The sequence below is a fragment of the Engraulis encrasicolus genome, chromosome 11 (genome assembly GCF_034702125.1).
Source record: "Engraulis encrasicolus isolate BLACKSEA-1 chromosome 11, IST_EnEncr_1.0, whole genome shotgun sequence".
NCBI lineage: Eukaryota > Metazoa > Chordata > Actinopteri > Clupeiformes > Engraulidae > Engraulis > Engraulis encrasicolus.
Window position 1 is genome coordinate 50,123,663 of NC_085867.1, and position 20,928 is coordinate 50,144,590.

The 20,928-nt window shown below is 48.0% G+C and overlaps 1 protein-coding gene across 2 annotated transcripts in view; it reads right to left on the reverse strand.

The window, feature by feature from the left end:
* Nucleotides 1-20,928, reverse strand: part of mapkap1 (MAPK associated protein 1) — a 48,629-nt gene that overhangs the window by 9,449 nt on the left and 18,252 nt on the right. Inside the window, exons 6-10 of one of the 2 annotated variants that reach the window (XM_063210851.1) lie at nucleotides 20,752-20,928; nucleotides 12,529-12,638; nucleotides 12,252-12,272; nucleotides 1,508-1,615; nucleotides 785-925 (exon numbers count right to left, since the gene is read on the reverse strand). In XM_063210851.1, the coding sequence (XP_063066921.1) occupies nucleotides 785-925; nucleotides 1,508-1,615; nucleotides 12,252-12,272; nucleotides 12,529-12,638; nucleotides 20,752-20,928 (557 nt within the window). The remainder of the gene's footprint in view (nucleotides 1-784; nucleotides 926-1,507; nucleotides 1,616-12,251; nucleotides 12,273-12,528; nucleotides 12,639-20,751) is intronic. The other variant, XM_063210852.1, reaches the window with a different exon arrangement.

Sequence of the window (20,928 nt, forward strand, 5' to 3'; positions counted from 1 at the left end):
CGAAATTTAAGGGAAATAATGTCCTTTGAATTGCCCGCGCCAGTACAAGCCAGTCAGTGTGGTTATGTGTACCTGTGAGTGAATGGTGTGGTCTGTGTGTATGTGCACTGCATTCAAGCATACAAGAGAGTATTCAGTCTATGATGTGCTCCGCTGCAGTTTAAAGGTTACAGCAGTGCCTTTAAGGCAGTGTGCTCCTAGGCAAACCACCCAAACAAGAGTTAGGGTTAACATTTAGGGCTAGGGTTAAGTAATAGGTAGGGCTTAGGGATGGTTTTAGGTTTAGGGTTAGTGTTAGTGTTAGGATGAAGGATTAGATAAGACCTTCCAGGCACCGCTGCCTGGAGGAATACTCTGGGGGCAAAGAAACACTTGTGAGGGCAATTTGTACAGCCATTCCGGTTGAGGGCAATAATGGCTAACGGTAACAATTTATAATAATGTCTGCTTATAAAGACTTAGTAAATAAACAATGAATGAAACATTAACACATGTTTTTATTACTAACGAAGTTTTATTGATGCCTTATAAAATCTTTACAAATAATACGATCCAGATTTTACAAACCTTTTAACAGAGTTGTTTTGTTCATTTCCAAACAATTTGTAAATTTTAGATAAATATGAAACATTGGCATAACATTTCACAGCCATTGACACACGTGTTAATGTTTTGTTCATCATTCGTTTTTTATTTACTAAGTGTTATTAATGCTTTATAAGCAGGCATAATTACAAAGTGTTACCTGGCTAAGGTTTGTGTTGCCTGTAAGTGGAATATTTACCCAGCTGAACGTCTGTGGTGAAGCGCAGCTTGTGGATCATGCTGATCTTGAAGGACTTGTAGTGATGGCTGCTCAGCATGTCCTGCACCGTGGTGATGTCTATGGGAGGGTCCTCTTCTGAGCTCTCCTCACCCCGCGAACCTGGACGCAGAGAGAGAGAGAGAGAGAGAGAGAGAGAGAGAGAGAGAGAGAGAGAGAGAGAGGGAGAGAGAGGGAGGGAGAGAGAGAGAGAGACCAATGATCAGAAGTGAGCAAAGGGGTAGGTGGTGAAAAACGACAGAGGAGCACTCCATGTCAATCAATCCACTGCTACACTTGGTCAAGGCCACTGATTGGTAGGAGAAATAAACCGACAAAAAATGTGATGCAACACATACCGATAGTACCTGGAAGCTAAAACTGACTGAAATGAATAGCAAGAAAAGAAAAATTCTCTTTGTGTTACCCATCAGTTTAATTTCCAGTCTGTACTCATTTTTACTAACAGCACTCACTGTCCTCAAACAACAAGGCTACATACCTAATAGAGTAATAACAGAACTAGAGCAGAATTGAAAAAAAAAATGATTCAAATGTTAAAAAAGAGCATACATGGATGTGTACATTACAGTACGTCTGTGACTAAGTACTACTTCAATCAGTATGATCAATATGCAATTATGTAGAACAGTATCACTACAAAGTTGACTCCTACGTATATGACCAAAAGAGGGGTGCACTCACTGTTTTCTCTGACCAGGCAGAACTCCAGCGTGCTCTGGCTCTCCAGTGTGCTGTCCAGGTCCACAGCCACGTTAGGCTCCGTCTGCTTCTCCAGCCGGTACTGGGGACCTGTGGTGGGCACAGAGGAACCACACATGGAGGTGAATATCAAATCTGACAAATCTGTACATACGGTACTTACATATGCAGTCTAAGATAGCCGAAGATACATATGCAGCTCTAAGATTTGCCCTTTGGATCTGAGGGTTGCCGGTTTTAATCCCACCCTTACCGGCACCTTCACCCTTACTCTTCACCCATGGCCTTGTCAGGGCAACTCAACACAGCTCCAGGGACTGTAACCAATACCCTGTATTAACTAAGTCACTTTGGATAAAAGTGTCAGCTAAGTGTATTGTAATAGCTACATACACGAAAAAAAAAATTGTCTTCGTATTCCTCAACACACAACTGTTCAAGTACCACTCAGATACCTGGGCTCAAGTTCACACTCAGTTCATATTTTTCATAAGCTTTCTATACTGAACTAACATGGTAGAAGAGCGAGAGAGCGAGAGCGAGAGCGAGAGCGAGAGAGAGAGAGAGAGAGAGAGAGAGAGAGAGAGAGAGAGAGAGAGAGAGAGAATGATATCAACCATGCGCCAGCCCTCCTACCCGGGGCACGCCCATCATCAAGGACAAGGTAACAGAGGCTGTGGAGTCTCTCTCTCCTTCCAGCCTTCCATTCCTCTCTCCCTCACTCCCTCACTCACTCTCCTCCTGCCTTATCCTCCTTCTCCAGTATTCTGGTAAGAGCCAGGTCAACCCTGGTGAACACAAAAGCCAGTATTGAGCCTGTTGGCCCGCGCCGCTCTATTCATCTGTGGTCCCGGGGCCATGTCAGGGGGTGCCACGCTCCACCCAATTTAGCCCACCCAAACCTGCAGGCCCAATTAGATTCCCAACCCTCCTCTTTCTTCCTTCCTTTCCTTTCTTCCATCCGCCAGCCAGCCCGCCCAGTGCCGCCAGCCCGTGTCTGTGCCAAGGAATGGGGACCCGTTTTTAGGTGACCTCTTTGGCTCCTGAGTAGCCAGATGCAATTACCTCGTCTCCACTGAAGAGAACGGCAATGAAATAAAGGGGAAAAGGACGGCAGAGAGAAAGAGAGAGAGGGAGAGAGAGGAAGTGAGAGAGAGAGAGAGGGGGGGGGAGGAAGCGTGGGAGAAAGAGAGCATGACGGAGAACAAAGACTGATTTTAAGAAAGAAAGATGTTTTCTTCTTCTCTATTCTTTTGTCTCAGTCGCTCTCTTTTACTTGCTCCATGTCATACAAGCATGACCTCACTGGCAGTGGAGGACAGGGCAAGTAGAACCAGCCAAATGTGAGCTGGCTTAATGCGCGCGTGTGTGTGTGTGTGAGTGGCCTTGTTATAGTCTGTGTAAGCGTGCATACAAAAAAAGGCCGACCCCAGGAAAAAAACAAAGGCACTTTAAAACACACATCCTCCGTGGGGCCGACGCCACTGCATCTTCATTAACAAACCCGATTAAGGTAGCTGCTGGCGGCTCCTTTCGTCTTAATGAAATATCTCGCGGGGGTTGGCCGTGACGCGCGTCCCCTTACCGCGCCGCTCATCGAGTTAGCCCCCCCAGCCCGCGCTGCCCGCCGAAGTCCAGGAAGGAGGGAAGAGAGGAGAGGAGAGGAGAGGAGAGGAGAGGAGGACAGGGAGTCGACTAGCAGCTGCGCTGCTCCGCTCGTCCCACCAAGCCACGTCGCGCTAGCTCGCTCGGCTGCCTGTTCCGTCCGCCCAGGAGTCTAATCCAATCAGGGCTGTCCTCGGGAATCAATACCTGGGGCATCTGAGGGATGCCACAGGACAGCGCTGCTTCTCCCAGAGGGCCCTCATCCCCCCTCCTCCTCCTGCTCTCCCTTCATCCTTACCCCCACACAGACAGCACCTCACCCCACCAAGACAGGCTCATGCGTCTCCATCACCGTGACTTAGACCCTGACCACTAACGAGTGTCTTTCCGCAGGGTCCAGCACCCGGGCTGATAATGGGTGACCTCCACCAGCCTCCGCTCCTCCCCGCACGTCCATGTCTCTTATCTCCCGCTCATGAATGAGTTAGACGACGGCAGCGAGACACTCACGAGCTGCCATGATCAACCCCCACTCTCTACTGAAGTAGTTGTAATGGCAGCTAAGATGCGAGGCAGGGTCAAATGCCCCTACAGAGGATAAGAATTAAATAGGAAACCTGTTTGTGTGTTGGACTGTTGGGTTGAATTGATATGCCTTCAGGTTTTTTGGGGGCATGTTTGTTGGAAAAAATGGCAGAATTACAGTCCACCTATGTGAAAGGGGAAACATGGTGGGGATTTGAAGGTCAATGGGATTTTTTTTAATATTTGTAGTCCTCATATGAAAACGCCATGGAGAAAAGGCAAGAGAGAGGGGGAGAGAGAGAGAGAGAGGGAGAGAGAGAATGTTTGTAAGTGTGAGAGAGCACATGAGGGAGAGAGAGAGAGAGAAAGAGAAAAAGGGAAAAAAAAACCTTGGCATTCTTAAGTAGGGCAAAGACTGTGGGCAATATTTACCCTTTTCTCAAATACCGTGGTTTCCAAAATGTCAACGGAGCCTCCACACGCGGCAACCTCCACTGAGAAAGAAAACAATATGCCTGCCTCGGCCCCGAGGCCGTTTTGGTACTCAACAGTCCGTGTGCGGCTGACTGAGTGGCGCTTGGTTGTGGTGGCGAAGGTGGCTGCACCACGCTGTGCGCTGGTGGCCTATCCGCTACCGAGACCGGCACCGAGCACAGGAAGGGGAAAATCCAATTTTGCCATGACGATACATGTCCAGGGTCACGGCCCAGGTCACCTGTGTGCCTATGACTGCCAGTGGCATCTACATGAGCACACGAGACCATTTTGTTTTCATGTTCTATGAATAGTGTGTGTGTGCGCGTGTGACAGAGCGAGAGAGAGAGAGAGAGAGAGAGAGAGAGAGAGAGAGAGAGAGAGAGAGAGAGAGAGAGAGAGAGAGAGAGAGAGAAATACACAGCCAGAGAGACAGAAAGAGAGCGAATGTCTGCGTGTAATTTTCAGCACAAGACCATAATCCGACCATAACCCACGCTACAAAGGCATGACACCGCGGAGCAGAAGTGTGTGACTAATTCAAAAACACATGGAGTGACCTTTTTAGATTCCCAACTGATGCAGCAGCGCAGCTCTTGCTAGTGAGAAAGAGAGGGGGGCAGGAGAGAGAGAGAGAGAGAGAGAGAGAGAGAGAGAGAGAGAGAGAGAGAGAGAGAGAGAGAGAGAGAGAGAGAGAGAGAGAGAGAGAGAGAGCGGGAGAGAGAGAGAGAGAGAGAGAGAGAGAGAGAGAGAGAGAGCACACAACCCCAACCTCTTGCCACCAGACATTCTGCCTGCTGCTTCTGCAAAGATGGTGGATTTGCCTGGACCTGTGCAGTTTAAGGCCGAGGCAAAAAACAAACAAACGGGAGTCCGGGAGCGAGCAGCTCGGGGCTTCAAGGACAAACACAGAGCTGATAAATAAACCAAGCACACTCTCTCTCCCTCTTGCACACCTCAGGAGGATGAGAGAGAGAGAGAGAGAGAGAGAGAGAGAGAGAGAGAGAGAGAGAGAGAGAGAGAGAGAGAGAGAGAGAGAGAGAGAGAGAGAGAGAGAGAGAGAGCAAACACACAGCCTCCATGCATCTTTACACTTCTCCTTTGACATGTCAAATCATTCATGAATGTATGCTGACTGTCAATCACACTCTCAGACACATACACACACACACATGCGCGCATGCATGCAAACACACACACTTTTTTTCACATGCACACACAGAGACACCAATGTATGCGTGTGCTCCAGCATAAACTCAGAACAACAAAAGTGAGTTAGATTCACACTCTTGGGAGATGCACAAACACACACACATGCAAACACATCCACACGTATGTAAACAAACACACACGGGCCACTGTCGGTGGAGGGGTGAGGGGGAACGAAAATAAAAATAGCTGTGAATGAAAGGCAGTGAAAAGTGCTCCTATGCAGTGTGTGTGTGAGTGTGTGTGTGTGTGTGTGTGTGTGTGTGTGTGTGTGTGTGTGTGTGTGTGTGTGTGTGCATGTGCATCCACATCCACAGCCCCTGCCTGGACGATGACGACGACGGCCTCTCCATAAACCATAAACACACACCCTGCCTGCCCTTGCCGCTCTCTCCCCGCCGCCCGGACGACGGAGCTAATTTGCAGTTCAAACACACACTGTGTGCCCTGAGCTCAGCCATCACCTCCTCCCAAATGTCAGCGCCGTTTACCCTGATAACACACACTCGCGCACACAAGACACACACCCACGCACACACGCACAGACACACATGCACTTGTGTGCACACACAGACAGACACACGCACGCATGCGCAAACGCACATGCAGACACACAGGAGTGCACAGACACACAGACGTGTGCACATGAACGCATGCACGCATACGCGCACGCGTACACAAGCACAAACGCACACACACTCCCTCACCCCTTCTCTGTCTCTCTCTCGCACCGTCCGCTCAATCCCTTCTTATCTGGCCCTGCAGACACTGGCGGCTTTAGAAAGCCAGCGCCTATTCATCGCCTGCCTCCCCATTTCAGAAAAGCGGGAATCAAAATAAAGGTCTGGCCAATCTCCAGCCAGGTGCCGCTTCTGCTGCTGCCTTTTATTTTTTATTTTTTTAGCTAGCGCTTTTTGCCACTTAAAAGCATCTGCGTCTCTTCTTCACCCCGGCCCCAGCCCCGGCAGGAATCGATTCATTGTGCCGCCACAGCTGTATTTAATGGATTTGGAGACGATGCAAGGAGAGGAGAGGTGAGGAGCAGCGTCTTTTAAGTGTATGATACAAAAGGAGGGCATACCAAAGCACACTGTATGCTGCGCCATAGTGAACTTAAATTACCAGCAAAATACTCCCCTCAGTGCCTTAATTTGGTGTCCTCTTGACTTGAAAAGTCCTAAACAAGACTAGGAAGCCAGGATTTTTTGTGTGCATTAAAACAGGATGGCCCAGTATACAACCACCCCTCCCTCCGCCAATTTGCGATGGCCGTCATTTCATTAGGCCCTCTCCTCATTTGCCAGATGGACAAGGAGATGTTAGTGCAAGGGAGGTGAGACAAGACAAGATGCTTTGTTTCATTATCCCCCGTCTCTCTCTCCTTCCCTCTCCCACATCTCTCTCTCTCTCCCACATCACTCTCTCTCTCTCTCTCTCTCGCACGCCCTCTCTCTCTCTCGCACGCCCTCTCTCTCTCTCGCACGCCCTCTCTCTCTCGCACGCCCTCTCTCTCTCGCACGCCCTCTCTCTCTCGCACGCCCTCTCTCTCTCGCACGCCCTCTCTCTCTCGCACGCCCTCTCTCTTTCGCACACTCTCCCTGTCTCTCTTGCTCTCCCTCTCTTGCTCTCCCTCTCTCTTGCTCTCCCTCTCTCCTTCTCACTGTAGACGGCCGTTCTCTCACCTGCCTGGACAAAAGAATAACTAATGCGGAGGGGCCCAGGTCCATGTGGCCGCACTGGACATGAGATAAGAGAGAAAGAGAGAGAGAGAGAGAGAGAGAGAGAGAGAGAGAGAGAGAGAGAGAGAGAGAGAGAGAAAGAGAGAGCGAGGGGTGGAGGGAGGCAGAGAGAGGATGGGGAGGGAGAGAGAGAGCAGCAGTGGCAGAGAGAGGAGAGGCAGCAGGCGGAGAGGAGAGGACGAGGTACTGTAGATAAAGACTGAATAAGAATGGAGAGGAGAATGGTGGGGGTGAGATGGGCAGACAGAGCACAGGAGGAAAAATGTATATAAAAAGTGATTTGAGAAACAGGGGGGTACCGTGCAGGGAAAACGAGAGGGAGGCTAGAGATATAGACAGAGGGAAAGAGAGGGGGAGAGAGTGTCGAAAGACGAGATTTATCGAGAAGAACTGGCAGTGAAAGAAGGTTTGCAGAGGCAGAGAGAGAGAAAAAGAAGTTAGAGAAAGAAGAGAAGCAGAAATGGAGCTTGCAGAGGACGAGAGGAGAGGGGAGGGAGGAGGGCATGAGGCCAAAGAAGAAGAAAAAAAGAGAGAGGGAAAGTAAAAAGGAGTCTTGCTTCTCCAGCGAGTAAATAAATAATCAATACTCATCTAAATGCAAATAGCAGTGATGGTGGGTGGTTGGGGTAGAGTGGAATGGGGGGTGAGGGTGTAGGGAGCTGAGACTCTGATGGCCAGCCTTTTTATCAACTGCCCAATTTCACCCCACTAGCCCACCATCAGCCCCCGCCCCAACTCCAGCTCTAGCCCAGCTACCTACCACCCTCTCTTCTCTTTTCTTCTCTTCTCTTCCCCAGCCCTCTGCTCTCAGATACGCCAGTCCTGCACCTAATCACCATCAGTCAGGCCTGGCCTGCTCCACAGGGCCCGGGCTAAATGGAAAGGGATCACCTGAGACCTCCACCGTAACCATTAGCAGCACACCTCCACTCCACTCCACTTGCCGCCGCCGCTGACGCCGTGCAGCTCCTAAGACCACCGGTCATGCTCCACTGCCCGCTGTAGCCATTGTCTCCCTCCATCTCTCTCTCTTTCTCTGCCCTTTCTTTTTTTTGCCTTTTCCTTGTCTTTCGCTCAAGAGGCCAGCTCCATCTTCACCGAGTCCCGTCTTAGAACTCTCTGTGCATCACCCCCACCCCCTCTTTTCTTCATTCTTAATGGAAAATGAACTCACGTTGGCACCCCCTCCCCCTATAACATTACAGGGCACAGCACAGCAGCTAGGTTTGTTGCAAAAGTGTCAACCTTTGTGTTTCTCCTGCATCAAAAACCTCTGAATGTATTCAAATAAACAAAAAAAGGGTTAAGATTTGGCAGCTGTTTGGGAAGATGCAAGGCAGGGGGAGGGGTGCTAGGTTAAAGCGAGAGCTTTTCCACTCCCCAGTTTGCATATTTTTTTGTTGTTTTGTTTTGTTTGTGCATCCACCAGAGCTGCTTCTGCAGGGAGGAGTAAGTTGTTTTTCTCCTTTCTTCATTTTTTCCCCAAAAAGGAAAAAAAAATCTCACACATATAACACACAGAAGAACAGAGGAAAACAGTGAAATGAGCAGAAGGAGATGTGTTCTTTTGCAACGGAGCTGTCGAGCCGGCTGTTTTAAAGGCTCGGCAACAACACCACTCCCAACCCGCATCTTAACAACTGCAGACAACATCTCAGAGACGGAGACAGCTGCTTAAGATGCTCTCGAAAAAAAACCCTACTCCGTTTCTTTTTCACAGAAGCTCTTCTGAAAGCATCCAGAATCCTGAAACTGTTAACTCACAAAAAAACCAAAAGCACAAAAAAACCTGATGATAAAATTATATAATCATCCTGATCCCTGGAGTCTAGCCCCCTTGATCCCCGTGAACAACAGAAAAAAAGGTTAAATATGGTCCTCATTGTTTTTCTTGGCAACGGCTCAACAGCAAAGCTCACTGCTATTAAAATGATTATCCGTCATTACCGCCAAACGCTGCTGAATTATACTGTCAGTGACGTAACTGCCACAAGCTGCCTGCCGCTGAGAAAATGATCCCCTTTCCCCACTGCAAGGCACCAAAAGCAGGCAGGTTGGCAGTCTCTCTCCCTCCCTCTCTCCGGGTACAGGGACTCGGCGTTCTCCCCTTAGCCCTAGTTAAACACAAGATATCTTTGATATAAGGGAAGTAGGAGAACAAAACAAAAGCAGTCCTGGGATACTGTGTGAAAATGTCAGCCTGTGTCTATAGACAGCACACACATACACAAACACGCACATAAAAAATACTGCACCCACACACACCAGCTCAACTCTGCTATCCAGAGTATAGCGGCACCAAATACGGTGTTGTGTTTGCCTTTTTTTAAGAGTGGACCGTGATTTAAAGAGAATATACTTGTATATTAAAACATATATATTTTATCCTGACAAAAAGTGACATCAATTATACTTCTGATCAACTACTAAATTCATACCACGGTATGGTTCTGGGCCTGGTAGAAACACTGCCACAAAAATCATTCCCCCAGGATCTCCATGCATCAACCCATCAAGATTTTCTCAGCATCCCCAACCATCAGTGCTGTTCCCCCTGAGGGAAAGGAGCTGTATGGGAACATCCAGACTCTGCTACCCATGGTTGTCTTAGGAGGTGACCAGATGGTGCACATGGTCCCTTTTCTCAGGCGAACGTTTCAGCGTGTGTTCAAGTCGTCTAATTTCACATGCACCCCCTTTTCTTCTAATAGAAGATCTAACAGAAAGAAAAAAAGGATTACATACATTGGATCCCATACATTGTGCGCACTGAGGATTGACAGTCTATAGATTTGTGAAAGGCATTCACCACTGGCGTGCCCATCAAACCACCCAGGCAAATGTGCTGACAGGAGCCCCAAGTGGTAGGCAGCTAGATTTGAGAGAGGGGGGCAGGGAGGGGGTTCGCCTGCCTTTATAGATGCCCAGCTTCTATTGTGCCCTTAACAAGCATATACCCCCTACGCAGTATGCACGCATGCACACACTCACGCACGCACGCACACTGGGGTGGCATCAGCAAATGCCCACCAGAGTTGGGGTATGAATGATAAAAAAAGGAAAGGGGAGATGTGTTCATCCCCACCTGTCATCCAAACTTATACATTCCATCTCATCTCTCCATCTCTCTCTCTACTTTCTCTATATTTTCCCTAACGCCTAATATTTAATATTTAGCAGTCGTGTGGCTTTTTGCATGCATTTTGCAAAAAAAAAGAATCTCTCGACTGACAGAAATGGGGAATCGGATGAGTGACAGGCTGGGGATTTGACAGATGTATGGGTGGTGATTGACGTGGGGACGTGGGGACGTGCGCCTGCAATGGTGAAGTGAGGGCTGGGATGGTGGAGGTTGGCGGAGGGGAGGGGAGGGTTGGAGGGGAAGAGGTGGGGGTGGAACTGACAGATTGTGCCTCTCCAGTTTTGGGGACACCAAGAGAACAGACCTCCAGTGGAGCACAGTTCACCGTCGCTGCGGGCCACCAGGAATGGAGACAGATCGACGCCACAACCGTTTCACAGTTGTCTAACACACACTGGTCTGTGTTCAGGGGGTGGCACTAAATGCCAAGGAGACATTAACGTGAACCGTGGTTTACTCCAACCATTTCAAATAGGACCGCATCAGGTCAATTTAACCTCTATGCGTCAGATGAAAACAAAACAAAACACTTGGAAAGATGTGCCTAATGTTCATAAATGAGCAAAACAAATGCAAATAGAGTAAGTAGAATAAAAAAACTAGAGTGGAGTGGAATGTCATTTGTATATGTGAAAAGTCCCATTCAATGTAAAGCAAGTTAATGATATGCAAAGGTTTGATTTAAAGGGGCCTCCTCCACGGTGACAAAGCTCATCAAAACAGAATAGGGAGCGTGTCAATCAGATACAACACAAAAACAAAAGGCATCTTACCATAGACCCCAAGCATCAACCTACCAGAGTAAAGTTCATCCAATTCTGCTTTTTCTAAACACAGCAACACTTAATTTTACAGTTTCTTTTTTGTGGACCAACATGTAATATTATGAACTTACACTGTACTGTGTACACTACCTAAACCTAACCCAATGGGACAACACAAGCACATAATGTTACATGCTGTTTCTTACTTTGTGAAACTGCACCTAGTTAGTTACTGTTAGCAACTGTTTGCAGCATTACTAGAATCTAGTGCAGCTTAAACAATGCAGCTAGATGCTAAATATTTGGCTCAGGTCGGGATTTTCTGCTATCAGGGGCAGACATGGACAGCAGCATCAGCTGTGTAAGGTGTCTGGGTCACGGATGAAGGGCAAAGGAAGATATTCATCATAAATCATACAGGAACAGATTTAACAGTTATTATCATCATATAAAAAATAACAGTCATGGTGTTTTTTTTCCAGACTTAATCACCTTCTCCCAGGCCAGCAGACCTGGTCGCCTCGACGGCGTGTACCCTTATCTCTGGACTGCCGTCGACTTCATCAGAGAGGGGACAGACAGGCTGCGATCCGTTTCCTCTGACTCTTTATATTAAATCCTCAATACCACCTCCACCACCCCACCCCCCACACACACCCCTTTCTTATCTGATCCCCTGCAATCCACCCCTGACAAATTAGACATCACACACCGCCGCTATCACAGATCACACAAGGCAGATGGCTCCTCTCACACCTCGGGACTGCTGGCGAGAGGGTATGTGTGTGTGTGTGTGTGTGTGTGTGTGTGTGTGTGTGTGTGTGTGTGTGTGTGTGTGTGTGTGTGTGTGTGTGTGTGTGTGTGTGTGTGTGTGTGTGTGATTGTACAAGAGAGCATTCCATTTGAAACACCCCCATTGCAGTTTGCGCCGACAACATGCCTGGTTGTGAATTATGACTCATATCTGGACTGTATAAAAAAGGACCGTATAAAAAAAAGAAATTCAAAATATGATGCTGAAAATAAGTTTGGGGCTGTATCATGATCATATCCATGTGATCTATGCTGTGTATACGATCAGATTCTTACAGACAGTTGGGCTTACTTTTGAATTATTCCTCAATTTTGAAGCGAAACAATATAAAACAAGAGATACAGACACTATAAAACTACCAACAAGGAAAACTAAAACTCAAAACTACGGCCTACTCATGGGCTACAAGCTGACACAAGCAAAGGGTTAGATAAATGGAATAAAGTTGTCTTACCGAGGGCAGCATTCTTACACACTGGTGGTTATGCAAACAAATACAGTAAATTAGACTCCATGTATATGTATAAATTACCTTTAAACATTATTTGGACGTTCCTTACCAAATGCAAACAACAAAAAAGCATAATAAAAATCACATCACTTGAATATTCTTGTAAGGCGATATATAGTGGTTCAGAAAAAGGCTTGGTTTTTCATTCTACACAGTATGTCTCAGCTGAGACAATGGCATCTATCTAAAAAGGAGTACATTGTGTAGAGCACTGCCTCACCTGAGCCCTTCTGCGAGCCCTTCCTCCTCTTCAGAGCCCTCTGCAGGATCTCCTTCATGGGCACCTTCAGGCTGTCCACCGGGATCAGGGAGAAGCCATGCGCCGCATTTCTACAGTACAGAGAGAGAGAGAGAGAGAGAGAGAGAGAGAGAGAGAGAGAGAGAGAGATATAGAGAGAGAGAGAGAGAGAGAGAGAGAGAGAGAGAGAGAGAGAGAAAGAAAGAGAGAGAGCAAGAGCAAGAGAGCGAGAGAGAGAGAGAGACAAGAGGATTAGAAAACAAAAACAAAACCCACTTCTGCCGTGAAGCAGCGCAGTACAACAAGGGCAATCCAGCAGGCAGCCGGGGCAGCATCCCATCAGAGGGGGGTCCTCTGCCATGAGCCAAGGTCACCAAAACATGATTAGTCATTCTGAACTCTCAACACACACACTTGGCTCTTTGTGCATGCCTATGGGTCCGCACCGTAACACACACAAGTCACAAGCACACAACCGTGTAGAGATGTTACTGATTGTTCATTCATTCCAGGTTGATTTTTAAGGTAAATAATATCTAATTGCAACCAAAATAGGTGACATTCACAAAACAGACTAGGAGGTCAACATTTCATTTTACGGTTCCTCTTTCGTGTAACATGTAATATCATACTTAGACTGTACATACATAACAACTTAAGAGGAATTCTAGATAACATAGCTCCAATTAGAACGACGACAAGAACCAGAGCTAGGTATTCACCTTGGATGAATGACTCACTTAGAGCCTTAAAAAGAAAATGCAGAGTAACCGAGCGTCTTTGGAGGAAAACTAAATTAGAAGTCCACAGACAATCCCTTAGGGATGAGATCTCCTCCTACAATAATGCGGTACGCTCAGAGAGAAAAGCATATTTTTCCAAAATCATAACAGACAACCAGCATAATGCGAAAGTTCTTTTTTCCACTATTGACCACCTGCTTAATCCAACACATAGCAATAACAACCTAAATGCAGCATCACATGCCAAGTGCGAGGAATTTGCTAGATTTTTTAATAAAAAGATTGCCGACATTAGAGAAGGCATCCAAGGTGGAAACGCAGCAACCTCTGTCGCCCACTCAGGCGATACACCGAGGGGAGGGTTAAACCCCCCTAGGAGACCTGAGAGCTTCCAAAAGTTTTGTCCAATTACAGAGGACGACCTCTGTAAAATAGTCAAGGAAAGTAAGCAGTCTACCTGCAGCCTTGACGCGATCCCCACATATCTGCTAAAAAACATACTTGGTTGCTTAGCAGCACCTTTACTGCAAATTGTTAACACCTCTATGCTTACAGGCATTTTTCCAAGCTCATTCAAAACAGCCATGGTAAAGCCACTCCTAAAAAAGACAAATTTAGATCAGAATTCTTTAAACAACTACAGACCTATATCAAACCTCCCCTTTATATAAGCAAGGTACTAGAAAAAGTTGTATTTAAACAGCTTAATCAACATCTGGCTGGGAATGATATCTTGGAAAAATTCCAATCAGGCTTTAGAGCCAACCATAGCACCGAAACAGCACTAACCAAAATAATAAGTGATCTTAGGCTCAACACTGCCGCAAACAAAGTTTCAGCGCTTATCCTCCTCGACCTCAGTGCCGCCTTTGACACGATAGACCACAACATACTAATTGACCGCCTTGAATCTTGGGTAGGCTTGTCCGGTCACGTCTTAGAGTGGTTCAAAACATATATTACAGGAAGACAGTTTTTTGTCACCATCGGAGAATACGTCTCCAACAAGTATGATGTGCCTTTTGGAGTTGCTCAGGGTAGTTGCTTGGGCCCTCTCCTCTTCTCTCTCTATATGTTGCCCCTGGGCTCCATCATCAGAGAGCACAATGTTGATTTTCATAGCTATGCCGATGACACTCAACTATATATCTCTGTCGAGCCTAGCCAAACCACTGCCATTCATGCCTTGACTAAATGCATGTCTGCCATTACAGATTGGATGAACAGTAACTTCCTAAAATTAAATGAAGATAAAACTGAAGTGCTGCTCATTGGGCCTAAGAAAAAACGTGCAAAACTCCACTCAAGCCTAGGTGACCTAAGCATACACATTAAAGATAAGGTTACTAGCCTTGGTGTGGTCATAGACTCGGATTTGAGCTTTGAGCCTCACATCAACAAGATAACAAAATCTGCTTTTGTCCATCTTAGAAATGTCAACAAAGTGCGCGGCTTGGCCCCCGACAAGACGCTGAGAAACTTATTCATGCCTTTGTCACCAGTAGGATAGACTACTGCAATGCTCTCTTCTCTGGTCTCCCAAAAAAATTAATTGACAAATTGCAACTCATTCAAAATTCTGCGGCAAGAATCCTAACAAGAACCAGAATGAGAGAGCACATCTCTCCTGTCTTGGCAGACCTGCACTGGTTACCTGTCTCATACAGAATCGACTTTAAGATTCTGCTCACAGTATTTAAAGCATTAAATGGACTTGCCCCTAGCTATATCTCAGACATGCTTTCTTTTTATGCCCCTGCTCGAGCTCTCAGGTCCACTGATGCCAAGCTGCTAAGGACCCCCACCCCCCCGCAGAAGAAGATCGGCGACGCCGCGTTTGCCTGCTATGCGCCCAAGAGATGGAACGCCCTCCCCATCGAGATCCGATCAGCCACCTCCGTCGACTCCTTTAAGAAGCAACTGAAGACCCACCTCTTCATCCTTGCCAACTCCTAGCTGCCAAGGCGTCATAGTGTCCCAGCCGCCGCAGCGCCCTTACTACTCGCAATCCAGCCCTGGCAGGGGGCTCCCCTAGGTGGCCGCTGGTCTCTGCCTGAGGTTTCTTCCTGACTACAGGGGGTCTTTTTTTCTCAGACCTCACTGAGCTTTTTTTTCCCCCTCACAAACTATGATTCAAGCGAAAGGGAGTTTTTCCTCACCCCTGATGCCACCAGGGGCCGCACCTGAGCGCCCAATCTCTGTGTGACTATCTATGACTTATGATAGGCCCAGCCACTATGGACCTTACACATCTAAGAATCCTGGTCCTAACCTACGTTGACCTTATGACTCTACATTCTCTGTCTATCTCTTCTTCCTCTGCCTTCCTGCTTTTCCTGCCTCTCCTCTATACCTCTCCTTTTAAATCTATCTCTAACAATGTTTTTTCTCATTTGTTAAGCACTTTGAGTTACATGCCTTGTATGACACAGTGCTATACAAATACAATTATTATTATTATTATTATTATTATAACCCTAACTATGGTGCAGTGCAACATAATACTACATACTGCAGTTTGTTTATCTGTACCTAATAGTGTAACATGTAATAGTGAGATTTGTATCGAGGTGTATCGAATTTACAATATCAAAATACAGAATGACAGTAAATGTGTCTGGCTAGAACCATCTTCGGGAGCTGGCTTAATAAAAAAAAGGTTGTAGGCCAGGGCAGCAGAGCCTGAAGATCAGCAACTGGACAGATGGACGCTTTTTTTTCTCCCTCAACCATCCTTATCCTCCCTCCCCCGTCCCCCACCCCCCCTCTCTCTACACAGATGTGCTCCGATGACCAAAGGGCTCAAGGGTGGGTGGGCAAGAGGGCACTCGGCTGGTGGGTAGGGGGTAGAGGAGTAGATGGGTGAGGGGTTAGTACTGTGGCATGCCTGGAATGCATGCATGTTTCATGTGTGTGTGTGCATGTGTGTGTACGCACACGTGTGCTGTGTACGCATGGAAGCGCTTTCTTCCTTCAACCCTGCAGTGATTCTTACAATAAACAAACAAAAAAAAAACAACCCAAGGCCAATCACACACAAACAGGGAAGGGAGAGGATAGGGTGGAGGGGGGAGGGAGAGACGATGCACACTCTACTTCCTTCTAGTGGTTCTAGTGTACGCAGCCGTTCTTGTCAGCCCTCGCCCTCTGACCCTAGGCGCTGTGAGGGCCGCCCCTGACAGTCTCAGCAGGCTGCCGTTCAAGTAGGAGTTTGCTGGTGGTGGTAGTGGTGGTGGTGGGGCGGCTACGGACGTAGGGCCCTGGGCCATACACAAGCACAGAAGGGGGGCCCTTCTCTCCCTCTCCCCCACTGTGCCTCTCTCTTTCTCCCATGCTCACGGTTGAAGCTTGGCTCTAGGGCCATTCGTTCCCCCCTCCTGTGTGTCTCTCTCTCTCCCATGTCTTGCCAGGCTCTTTCTTTCTCTCTCTTACCACTTCTCTCTTACGCCCTCTCTCTTACGCCCTCTCTCTTACGCCCTCTCTCTTACGCCCTCTCTCTCTCTCTCGCCCTCTCTCTCTCGCCCTCTTTCTTTCTCTCTCTTACCACTTCTCTCTCTTACCACTTCTCTCTCTTACCACTTCTCTCTCTCTCTCTGTCTCCCTCTCTCTGTCTCCCTCTCCCTCTCTCTCTCTCTCTCTCTCCCTCTCTCTCTCTCTCTCTCTCTCTCTCTCTCTCTCTCTCTCTCTCTCTCTCTCTCTCTCTCTCTCTCGCTCTCTCTCCTTCTCTCTCTCTCCTCTCTCTCCTCTCTCTCTCTCTCTCTCTCTCTCTCTCTCTCTCTCTCTCCCCCCCTCGTGCCCAGAGTTGAAGCCTGGCTGTAGGCGCGTCTCTCTCTGCCACATCAGTGGGCAGCAGCTCCTGAAGGTGGCAGCTGACCCGGGGAGAGACGGCTGGCCGGCGCCCCTCAGGACTCTTAAACCTTAGACCTCCAGCTCTCCGGCCAGCGGACAGAAAATAAATAACAGCATGCAGTCACGACCACAGTGGAAGGAGGGAGAGAGAGACAGAGAGAGAGAGAGAGACAGAGAGACAGAGAGACAGAGAGACAGAGAGAGAGAGAGACAGAGAGACAGAGAGAGAGAGAGAGAGAGAGAGAGAGAGAGAGAGAGAGAGAGAGAGAGAGAGAGAGAGAGAGATAGAGATAGAGATAGAGATAGAGAGAGAGCAGTTGAGTCTCCAAAATACAAACAAATATAGTCTACAAAATTAACAACTAGCGAACGGTCTACGAAACTGTTCAGTCACATCCCTCAATCTTATCACACAAAATTGTCACTCCTAAACATGACGTAGTTACACAATCACAGAAGATAACGATAAAATACTACAAGAGAAGAGGATATTACAAACGACACAACATATACAGTATATGAAGGGAGTCAGTAGGGTCATTAGCATTAAGGTTCATGCTTGTTTTTAGTTACGCTCCATAACAAATCTCATTAAAGCAGGGGCTAAATTATTCAGTTCAGTGACACCTACTTACAGAACATTTCTTAACTGCATTAGCCGGACGGGGTTCTCAGCTGGAAGCTGCTGCCACCGACAGCATTAAGATATATTGTGCTTAGGCTGCATTTTTTCCCCTCTCCTCCTTTTAGCTAATGCAGTAGTCACTGCCATAGACGCTCGCTGCTGTATGGCTTGTGTTGTGTTCAGTGGCATGTGTTTTCTGGGTCACTACTGACCAGCAGGAGCGTCCAAAGCTTTGCCGCCCCGCCTCAAACAACACCGCCACCACCACCTCACCCTTCTCAGCAGGTGCGTCACTCAAATCGCTCCCCCCACCCACCTACTCCCGCCCCCACTGAGAGCCAGGAACTATCTGGCACAGGGAGCCTCTTCAAACCCAATTAGTGATTACAAATTAAACGAGGGCCCTAAACGCTCTCACAGACAAATTAACCAAACAGCTGATTAGTGTCCTTCCCCAAGAACAGCGTGGCATGGATCTAATTGAAAAAGCAACACACCAAAAAGAATAATAAAGTGGGGGAGGCAGAGGCGGAAAATAATGAAGTAATATCAATATGGAAGGAGTGAATGCTGAGAACAGCACAGAGCTTTTTTGCTTTTTGGATTTTAATGGATGAGTGTGATTTAAGTTGTGTGTGTGTGTGTGTGTGTGTGTGTGTGTGTGTGTGTGTGTGTGTGTGTGTGTGTGTAAGGAAGGAAGCAGGAAAAAAAGAATTTTGGCCTTCCCCAACTCAAGAGTAAAGGCGGGAATGAGAGGGATACCAAAAAAACAAAAAATATATAAAACTATGTGACTGTGCAGCAGAATGTGGGGGTTGCTGTGCGGCTAGAAAAAAATATGTCTCTCTCTCAGTCCTCACTTGGCTGGAGCACAAAACCCTCCCGTCCGGTCCGGCTGGGCGGCTGCGGTCACCCCGAGATGCCAGACACTTACGGGAACCACTCCGGATGATTTTTCCACCTCCGCTCTCGCCGGGATGAGAGCTTATGATTAAGTGACAGGAGTGGCGAGGGCAACAAGTGTGTGACCCCACCCGGTCCGCTGCAGCACAAAGAACGCCAGTGTGCACTGCACAGAGCCCTACAGCGGCAGGCAGGGTCACCCGGCCCTTCAACGCCAACTCGCAGACCGGGTGCGACAGTGACGCCCGTTCCCACTCGTTGGCACGGGCGACCAAACTAGCCCTCGCTGTCAGTGCCACTCCCGCTCGGATGGCAGGGACACAAACCAGCTTACTACTGAAGCAGAACAGAGCCGACCATTACCCCACCCCGGCCCAAATGCCCCCCCCCCCCTCTCTCCCCGTTTCCACCGTCTACCCATGGAGGAAAAGGCGCAAACGAATGACTGAACTTTAGACCGCAGTGTAGAAGAGAAAAAAATGGAGGAAGGGAGGGAGGGGAGGGAGGGAAAAAGCGGAGAACGGAGAGAGATCACTTGACGGCGCACATCTGGCCATGCATCATGCTGATTAAGGCGATGACGGCAGGAGCACTGGGGGGTGATTGGCCTTTTTCAGCTAATACCACAGCAGCTCTCAAATCCCCCCAACCCCCCCCCCAACACACACACACACACAGAGTGCTGAACACCACCAACACCAACCCCTCCTACACTCTCTCTCACACACACACACAGACACGCACAGATGCGCACGCACAGACACACAGACACAGACACAGACACAGACACAGACACAGACACAGACACACACTCCCCCAAGATATTCCCAAACATCCCCTTCATCCCTCTATACTCTACCCCTTCCACCCATCCACACGTAAAAACACAAAACCACTGACGCTTGCCCCCTACCACAAAACCTCCAACCACCCAAACATGGCTGGTCCTCATCCCAAACCTCTGGATATCAGCCCACAGAGGAAGGAAGCCAACAGGAAACTAAGCTGTTGGTCTAATAATCCAACCCCAATCATCCCTTGATTAAGACAATATGTAAGGGGTGTGTTTTTAGGGAGGATTTAAATCTAAAAAACAATACATGGCTCGTTGAGAAAGTAGTTACTAAATAGAAAGCCCTTCATTGGCTCCATGTGTTTCTTCAACAACTCTACATTCCAACAATGTATGGGGTCTCCTACTGAGTGGTTGGACATCAAAATAGGCCATTCAATAGACATCAAAATCAGAAATTGTGTGCATGTTGGGGGCGTGCAGAGTAGGGCTAGGGAGAGAGAGAGAGAGAGAGAGAGAGAGAGAGAGAGAGAGAGAGAGAGAGAGAGAGAGAGAGAGAGAGAGAGAGAGAGAGAGAGAGAGAGCGAGAGAGCGAGAGAGCGAGAGAGCGTGTGTGCGTGCGGGGTGGGGGGATTCTATGTTTGGATTCACAGTGCAAGCATCTCTCCCAAGCCCTGCATTGGGGAGGGGGAAAACAATCCCTTGAGTAATTTCTTAATTGACGGCAGCTCTCTGAAGCTATTGTGTCTTGGGAAGAGAAATTACTGGAGATTAATGAAATGGAACAGGGGAGGTTTGAGGTTGGGCCTGTGTGTGTGCCGCCTCTGAAGGCGTGCAAGTGTGAAAGAGAGCAAACATGATCCTTGTGACGTGCGTTTGTGTGTGTGTGTGTGTGTGTGTGTGTGTGTGTGTGTGTGTGTGTGTGTGTGTGTGTGTTGAGAAAGAAGCAAAAAGTGAGTGTGTGAATTGAGACAGCAAGAGAGAGTGAGAATATGTGCATGTGTGTGTGCATGCACACTTCTAGGACACTTTGTGTGGATCTGTGGACATTCCTGAGTCCTGACATTGTACATCATGTGCCCACATTATGTGACTTGGGTGACAGTACAGGGAAATACAGCAAGACTGCACAGCAATTATTGACTGTGTTTTTGTGTGTGTGTGTGTGTGTGTGTGTGTGTGTGTGTGTGTGTGTGTGTGTGTGTGTGTGTGTGTGTGTGTGTGTGTGTGTGTGTGTGTGTGTGTGTGTGTGTGTGTGTGTGTGTGTGTGTGTGTGTGTGTCCACCACTCACATTCTGACGAAGAGTGACTGCTTAGCGGCGAGGCCGGGCGAGGAGTACTTCTCCACCAGGGCCAGCGTGCTGAAGCCGAACTTGTGGATGGGCTCGTTAGAGTCCAGAGGTGGGAAGTCCGTGTCCACCTCCCCGTCGTCCTCGGCGATGTGCAGACAGTAGGCGTTCACGTTCTCA